This window comes from Drosophila subpulchrella, chromosome X (genome assembly GCF_014743375.2).
Source record: "Drosophila subpulchrella strain 33 F10 #4 breed RU33 chromosome X, RU_Dsub_v1.1 Primary Assembly, whole genome shotgun sequence".
Classification (NCBI taxonomy): domain Eukaryota; kingdom Metazoa; phylum Arthropoda; class Insecta; order Diptera; family Drosophilidae; genus Drosophila; species Drosophila subpulchrella.
The window spans coordinates 8807863-8816098 of record NC_050613.1 but is presented as its reverse complement, the minus strand read 5'-3'; the positions used below and the strand labels follow the sequence as shown (position 1 = coordinate 8816098).

The 8236-nt window shown below is 41.9% G+C and overlaps 1 protein-coding gene across 2 annotated transcripts; it reads left to right on the top strand.

The window, feature by feature from the left end:
* The first annotated feature begins 2067 nt into the window (after positions 1-2067).
* LOC119556357 (eukaryotic translation initiation factor 4H) lies at positions 2068-7779 on the top strand. Of its 2 annotated transcripts, none has more exons than XM_037868519.1 (5): positions 2068-2161; positions 3649-3954; positions 4232-4413; positions 5508-5801; positions 6648-7779. In XM_037868519.1, the coding sequence occupies exons 1-5, from the start codon at positions 2079-2081 to the stop codon at positions 6812-6814; spliced, it is 1032 nt and encodes a 343-aa protein (XP_037724447.1). In that variant the 5' UTR covers positions 2068-2078; the 3' UTR covers positions 6815-7779. The 2 variants fall into 2 exon arrangements, with proteins under 2 accessions (XP_037724447.1, XP_037724446.1); XM_037868518.1 differs by having other exon boundaries at positions 4232-4512.
* The last annotated feature ends 457 nt before the right edge of the window (positions 7780-8236 follow it).

Here is an 8236-nt window from a genome sequence, read left to right as displayed (position 1 = left end):
AGCTTTGTCAAACCAGAAGATCAGGACATGCTTAGAGTCTTTCGAGGCCTCAATCACTGTCAGCCGTAAGTAAAATTAAACAGCTTTGTCAAACCAGAAGATCAGGACATGCTTAGAGTCTTTCGAGGCCTCAATCACTGTCAGCCGTAAGTAAAATTAAACAGCTTTGTCAAACCAGAAGAGTTAGAATTTTTTCACCAGTTAGCTCATAGTTTTAAGCTTTAAGTCAGCCTCATATAAAGAAATTAATATATGGTGAAGAAATGCTTTTGCTACTTGGCTAATGGATGCAACCTTACGCTCTCGGTGATCAGGACATGATTAGAGTCTTTCGAGGCCTCAATCACTGTCAGCCGTAAGTAAAATTAAACAGCTTTGTCAAACCAGAAGATCAGGACATGCTTAGAGTCTTTCGAGGCCTCAATCACTGTCAGCCGTAAGTAAAATTAAACAGCTTTGTCAAGCCAGAAGATCAGGACATGCTTAGAGTCTTTCGAGGCCTCAATCACTGTCAGCCGTAAGTAAAATTAAACAGCTTTGTCAAGCCAGAAGATCAGGACATGCTTAGAGTCTTTCGAGGCCTCAATCACTGTCAGCCGTAAGTAAAATTAAACAGCTTTGTCAAACCAGAAGGTCAGGACATGCTTAGAGTCTTTCGAGGCCTCAATCACTGTCAGCCGTAAGTAAAATTAAACAGCTTTGTCAACATTTTTCGAAGCAAGCGATAGCCGTTTAAAATGTTGGTACTTTATCAGCAGAAAACCGAGACCAATTTTTCATGTCCCCAGGAATGAAGAAAAATAGATGAAAAATAACTGCCAATGATTATTAATATTAAATGTAAGAAATATAAGTATTTCTGCTCCTCTGACCATCCGGACATGTTGAAGAGGCGGCAGAGACTGCGAAGATTGCTACCCAAAACCTAAGTCCAATGCTATCGATTATTTTGGTTTCGGGAGAATGTCGATTTCGATATGGTTGTATCGATGTATCGTGCGCCTTTCCTATAGCCTAGTCCCACAGACCTTATCATTAATATCCTCTGCACACAGCCGCTCAAAAATCGCTGTTGCAACTTTTAGCGGATTCCTGTTCATAAAATAATCGATGAAGCAAACAGCTGATCGCCAGAAGCAACAGTATCCGAAGGGCGAGGACGTGCAAATTCAGTTGCTCCAAAAAAAAATAGAAAACAACGCAAAACTAAATACGATTTGAACGCTAGCATGCGGAATATTTTCAGCGCCAAATGATAGTTTTATTGCTATTGGCGAATTGATCAAGAATGAGATTTCCATTTGGTCAAGCCTTGTGGAAATTTAAGAGGGACTTTTGTAAACCAACAGTGACGCCACCATAGTTTTCACAAGATAGAACCGTTTGGATTATTTTTAGTATTTTTAACACCTTCCTTGCAGACGGTTTTTTGACATTATCCTTTTTTAGGCAACAGTGTTGTTAGGTGGCTGCGCATTCAAATGGGTTTTTTTTTAGATAAATAATGTACGTTTTGGTGCAACAGGTGTCAGTTCTTGCCAAGAAGGAGGTTGGTCATTGCCTTAAAAAAGAGCAAAGCAATATTTCAAGATGAGATCAATTGCTGGGTTCCGAGCCGTTGGGAGGCTCCTTGGACCTGCACCAACAACAATTTCCTTACAACGGCATAATTGCAGTTCAAATGCATTTTCTTCTCAAAAAATCGCGAAATGCCTAGGTCAAAAATCACCCAATCTCGTAAAAAAAATACTGAATAAGGCACTGAATCGATTAGCGTGTGCTCCGCTGCAGCGTGTTGTAGTGACTTTCTCTGTCTCTTTTCTAAACGTGTGTTTCTTATGGTGGAAAAAGTCGCTGAAGCGGAAACATCTTCAGTCTGAATAGGCTATTATGTCAGAAGGGGTGACACCGCTATGATAAAGGAGTGTTGTAGATGTTGGTGGGTGCATCGGATATTACGGTGGGTGTACTCGATATCGGTGCGACCAGGCCGGCGAAGTGGCAAAATACCGAACATTTCCGTTCATTATCAACGATGGACAAACTTCGATATCAGATAAAACTTGCACGATGCATCGATGTTTTTCCCGTCCCATCCCCAAAGATTCGCTCATTTGAAAAAAAAAAACATGGCTGGAAGAGGTGGTTATGAACACGCTAGGTAAATATTATTAATTATTATGGCAATCGCCAGCGCTACTTGTGAGCCGCGGTGTGCCGGTGTTGGTGAAAGTGGTTGCGGTACGATCGATTTCCGCGAGGGACGGCAATTCGGCTAAAATGTGTGATAATGCACGCGGTTTTTGGGGTTTGGGCAAAAAAAAAGGCAACACCAGCCCACCAATACACGCGCACGCTCTCGCCTCGCCGCTCGCACACTCGCGCACGAACGCGTATATGTATGCCGTGTACGTGTCGGTCGTTGGTCGCCGCCGCTTTTGTGTGAGTGCGCGTGAGTAAGGCGGTGTGTGTGTGTGTGCGGGACAGTGTGCGTGTTTTTTTTTTCCAACATTCTTTTTCGGTTTTTTTTTTCGATTCGATTCCACCGCCTGCGATGTTTTTCTTTTCGGAAAATTCTGCCGCTGCCGGCGTCGGCTTCGACGTCGACTGCGGCACTGAGAGCGCACCGGCGGATTTTACATTAGCCCCCCCACCCAAAAAAAAAATATAAGAGAAAAAGCCCACAAAAATAGATGAAAAATCCATGCAGAATGCATTTTTTGGCAAAAAGCGCGCGCGATTTTCCCCCTCCATTCGACACCTGTCCCCCGCATTTGTTATTGTTGTCATTTGTGCCTGCATCTTTGTTGACTATTCGCCGGGAATCCGAGCCAGCATTACCTAGATATTCCAGCCATGTGCGTTTGCGATTCGCCTTTGCCTTCGCCTTCGGCTCGGGGGGTGGCGCCCCCACAATCAAGAAGAAGAAGAAGACGCAGACACACCCCCATTAATTGGATTCACGGTTTCAAGGTTCCCAGGTTCCAGAGAACTGCTCCCCCAAACAATGGATCTCGGGTTACGCCAGGAACATATTACCCCACTTTTGGCTATCTTGGTTAACCAAATCGTTTATAGATCATGGAAGGCTTTACTCAAGATTCTGAATCAAAGAACATTCAGGCCCTCAAGTAACCATAACTAACATCAAGCAATAACAATACCCGCTATAAATGCCTTGCTGTCTCAGCATCATTAAACTAATTATATTATGATATTAAAAACAAACCTTATAAGCAGAAAAGATAAATTGGTTCCGTAACCAAAAATCCAATCGTTCCAGTTACCGAATAATTCTTCAAAATCCTAGAATCAATAGAGCAGAAACCTCTACTCTAACGATACCATACATATGTACGATAAGAATGACTTATAGTTAGGATCAAAGGGCTTAAACGAAAACCATCGACAAAATTCAAGAAATAGTAATCATCAGCTTTCCATATTGACCCGAAACCTACCAGTATAAGAACTGCCCCCCATATAATAGCAAGACCCATATCAATTGGATACTTTGGTTAGATCACCTGATAATTCAAGAACTATAATAAACCCATGGTAAATCCCTTAAAATATATAACTTCCTACTCAAGACTAAGTTGGCTTAGAAAATAACTCGATTAATCAACCATTCTAAAACCATTTTAGAGGCGGATTCGGTGGAGATCGGGCATCCAAGCAGTTGCCCACGGAACCGCCCTTTATCGCATTCGTCGGCAATCTGCCGCAAGGCCTGGTGCAGGGCGATGTGATCAAAATATTCCAGGACTTTGAGGTGAAGAACGTGCGGCTAGTGAAGGATCGCGAGACGGATCAGTTCAAAGGCTTCTGCTACGTGGAGTTCGAGACGCTGGAAAACCTGGAGCGGGCGCTAGAATGCGATGGTCGGATCAAACTGGACGACCTGTCGGCGCCGCTGCGCATCGACATTGCCGATCGTCGGAAAAATGATCGGTATGTAGGCAGACCGAACTCATTGTAGCAGGTCGATTTGGTGGATCGTTAGGGGGAAATTATCAAAAGTACTTAAAAAAGAAATAATACAAGATTCGAGGTGGTACCTGTAACACACCTTCGTTTAAAGCTTATACATCGGAAGCAAACATTCTAAGCAAGTGGTTAAATATTTCTGTTTATTAAATACGTTCCCCTAACGAATTCCAAATCGATTCACACTCATACTCAGTGTTTAGATGAGTTATTTAATCTTTTGTTTAACCTTCCCTTACAGCCCTGGTGGCGGTGTTGGCGGCGGTGGCAACGGAGGCATGACCCGCGGCGATGGCAGAGACTTTCAGAAGCGCGGCCCACCCCGCCAAGGCGGCAGCAGTCAGTCCTACAGCCGGGGAGGTCCTGGCACTGGCGGCGGTCGCGAAGGCGGCGGCGGATCGGGTAATCGCGGCGATAGTAGAGGTTCGTACAATGATAGTTATGGTGGTCACAATGATAGAAGTCGCGGCGGCGGAGGCAGCGGCGCGGGCTCCGGCGGTGGCATGAATAGAGGATACAATGGTAAAGCATTTTTATCTGCCGTCCAACCAACCAATCAACCAACCAACCAACCAATCAATCAATCAATCAACTCAACTCAACCAACAACACGTAGCTGCATCCCTCGTAGTGCCGCCAAAAAGTAGTTGATTCTGATAACGTATTACGATTCCGACTCCGATTCCGACTCCTCATACAAATACCAAATACTAATTTGATTCGGTCGCATGGCAGGAAGACAAAGACATCCATGCTGCAGTCCTCGAAAGCGATCCCAGAATTTCCCCTATCTATTTCTGTTTCCGTTTCTGTTATTTTTTGTTGTCCTCTTGCGGTTTTTTATGCTACTGATACTGAGTTGATTTTGCTTTACTTTCCTTTGGCAGTTTGTTTCCACTAGGCCTGTAAGGGTAATCTAATCCCTGGTCATCGCTAAACTATTTCCTTAAACCTTATAGACCATGTGTAATATTATTTTTAGCCCTTCCAAATGGATAGTATCCATTTCTTTAGCAAGATCTATTACATGCAGTTCAGTACAACCTTCTTAAAGACATCTTTTCTACCTTTACGATATATTTACTTATATAAGCTAGTACAATTGACACTTGAAATTATTGAACTATTGATGGGATGTGGGGTTCTGTATACATATAAAGATTTGCTTTTAAGTTTTGTATCACATGAAGAATAGCTAGTACAAGATCAGATCCAGATAAAAATATCAAATCCAAGCTAATTTATTTGTATGTGGGAGTGGTCTACAGGATATTACTCACCTCAGCGCCTATTGCCTACTTTATATTACCTAATTTGCGTTTATCGAAAACGACCGCCCTTCTACCTCGTCTAGCTCCCCTGTACCAGTAGCCCAAGCACACACTTTGATAGATTTGAAACGACTCTTCCACCCGCACGCTTTTAACTTTGAACTGCATTTAGCCAGCATGCTGAGCCTAACTCTAAGCAGGTTTCCTCCTGGCCAACAGGTGCTAATCCAGTTGCTTCCGTTGCAGATCGGCCGGCAAATCGGGGTCGGTACGGCAACTTCAATAACGATGATCGGTTTGACCGCAACCAGGACCGTGAGCGCGGACAGCGGGAAGGCAGCTATGGCAATCAGTCGCGCGACGGCGATCGCTACAACAACTTCAGCCGGCACCGCGACCGCGAGCGCACCCACTACAATCCCAACCAGCAGAGCGAACGTCCCAGCGCCGGAATGGGCGGTCTGGGCGGCGGCTCAGGCGGATCTGGCGGCCTGGGCGTTGGCGGTGGCGGTGGCGGTGGTCCCTCCATGGGCGCCATTGGTGAGTTGCACAAGTATTTGGGATCTAAGCAATGACATTATGGTCCTGGTGTTTTTCATTGGAATTTATATTATATTGGAAATATAAAGGAAGGCCTTAAAAAAAATTTAATTTGAAATTGATAGTATGTCTGGCAAAGAGACATTCGTAAATAAATATATGTATTAGAAATGTTATTACTATTTAAAGTAGGTCTTAGACCTAGAAAGCGTAAGGAACTTTGAAGCTTAAAACCTACTTTTTGTTTGAGGCCATATATTTTAAATACTTTAAAATTGTTACAGTAAAGACAAGGGAAGATATACACCAAGACTATAACCATGTGACCTACTTTTGAAACACTAAAGTTTCAGCTTTTAATATTTGTAAATACTCTCTTACTACTATTAGTTTTTGGTCCAAATGTTGATTTAATGTTTATTTAGTTATCTCATATAAATTAAAAAATACCTTTATAAGTAAAGTAGTTATACCTTTAAAAATATATATATTCTTGACCAGGATCAATGGCCAAGTCGATTTAGCCATGTCCGTTCGTCTGACTGTCCGTATGAACGCCGAGATCTCGTAAACTATAAAAGCTATAAGCGAATGGGAATCGCATTGTTCTTTTAAAAGTTATGAATGACTAAGTAAAGCAGTCTTTGGCATGGTTGAAATAGAAATAATTTCAATTGAAATTTGAAACAGTGTAACGGGTATCTGATGGTCGAGACTATATCGTTTCTTCTTGTTGTTGATTATGGCCCCTTTTAAACCGTTTATTGCTTGTGAATTTGTTGTACTATTAAGTTAACGAAATGCCCCACTGACTGATCCATCCATTTGACCATTCTATGCCTGCAGACGATAATGAGCGGCCACGCCTGCAGCTGAAGCCACGGACGATTGCCGCGCCCATAAACGCGGTGGCCGAAACCAAGCAATCGGCCTCGATCTTTGGCAATGCCAAGCCGCGCGAGGAGAAGCTGAAGGAGCTGCAGCAGAATGTCAATCACAACGGCGATAACTAGAGGGCAGAAGTCGGTCCGCAATATAATATGCCTGATATGATATTTTGGTGTGCGCGAGAGAGAGAGAGAAGCCGAGATAGACGGAGAGGCGGAGGCGGAGATGGAGATAGTGAGGAGGAGGTGGATCAGAAGGAGCATCAGCAGCATGCATATATAAACACATACATTAATTAATAACACTACGCTACATACCTATTATATACGAATGATATGTACTACATTACAAGAACGAAGATGAAACAACAGGCTGGCCTCTGTGTCTCTGTGTCAGTGTCCAGTGTCAGTCAGCGAGCAACTTAACAGCAACATCAGCACAGCAGCAGCAGCAACAGCAACATCAGCAACACCAGCAACATCAGCAACAGCGACAAAGCCAAGCAGCAACCAAGCAACCTTTCTTACTCTTACTGCAACCAGAACATCCGCAACAACAATGGAAAGTCTATAAATGTTAGTCCTTAAGCAGCGATAAACTTTAGTCTCGTGCATATGGCCTATATATATAGTATATATACGTTTATGTGCGGTTCATGTACAGCAGCTGTATGCACGTTGCTATTTGTTAGTTAAGTAATGCATAACAAAACAAAAGTTCTACCATTAAGGTATAAATAGTAAACAAAAAACAAGTAAAACAAAACAAAACAAAAAAATCAAAACAAAACAATACGCAAAAAAAAAAAACTCGAAAAACAAAGCAAAAATCGAAAACAAAAACATTTTTGACAAAACGTTCAGCGTAGCAGGCAGGCAATTTATACAGTTTATATATAGCAAAAAGAAGAAAAACGCAAAAAAAAAAAACAAAACAAAACAAACACCGAAACCAATTATTGAACATATATACCTTATGAAAAAAAACACCAACAAACAGATCTAACAAATCAAATCGCAGAAAGGCAGAACACCAACTACGTACGTAAAAAAAAACAAAAAAAAAAACAAGCGGCGAAGTAATCGTTGAAGATTAACTAGAAGAAATACGCAGAAATAATAACAATACCAACCCTATAAAAAAAGATGAATAGCAATCAACTACATAGATCTTATGAAGCTGAAGCAGAAGTCTATGTCGCAGACCAAAAGATTTTTACTTTGATATCCTTACACTTACTTTCCCTTTTTATCTGTATCATTTATAGGCCACTCATTTGATTATTTCTTCGCCAAAATTGTACTTTCACTTTTCTAATATTGATTTTACTTGCACACAGATCTGATTTCTTTGTAGATAACCTTTGTATAACACTCAGAAAGTATGGAAAATAATGTGTATAAATTTAATTGTTGTTTGTGTGTTTCGGTTTTTCTTTGCATCCACTATGTACGTGAGCGGAGAGCGCTTTTCCTTTCTTAATGACCTTAGTTTCCTCACAAGTTTTTTTTAAATATACTTTTTTTTGTACCTTGCAAGAGCTGAAA

What these genes read in the sequence shown, in the direction of transcription:
- LOC119556357 (XM_037868518.1), top strand. Translation starts at nt 2,079, where the DNA reads ATGTTTTTCCCGTCCCATCCCCAAAGATTCGCTCATTTGAAAAAAAAA. An exon ending in GGTGGTTATGAACACGCTAG is followed by an intron (nt 2,162 to 3,648) that starts GTAAATATTATT and finishes AAACCATTTTAG; the next exon opens with AGGCGGATTCGGTGGAGATC. An exon ending in TCCCTCCATGGGCGCCATTG is followed by an intron (nt 5,802 to 6,647) that starts GTGAGTTGCACA and finishes CTATGCCTGCAG; the next exon opens with ACGATAATGAGCGGCCACGC.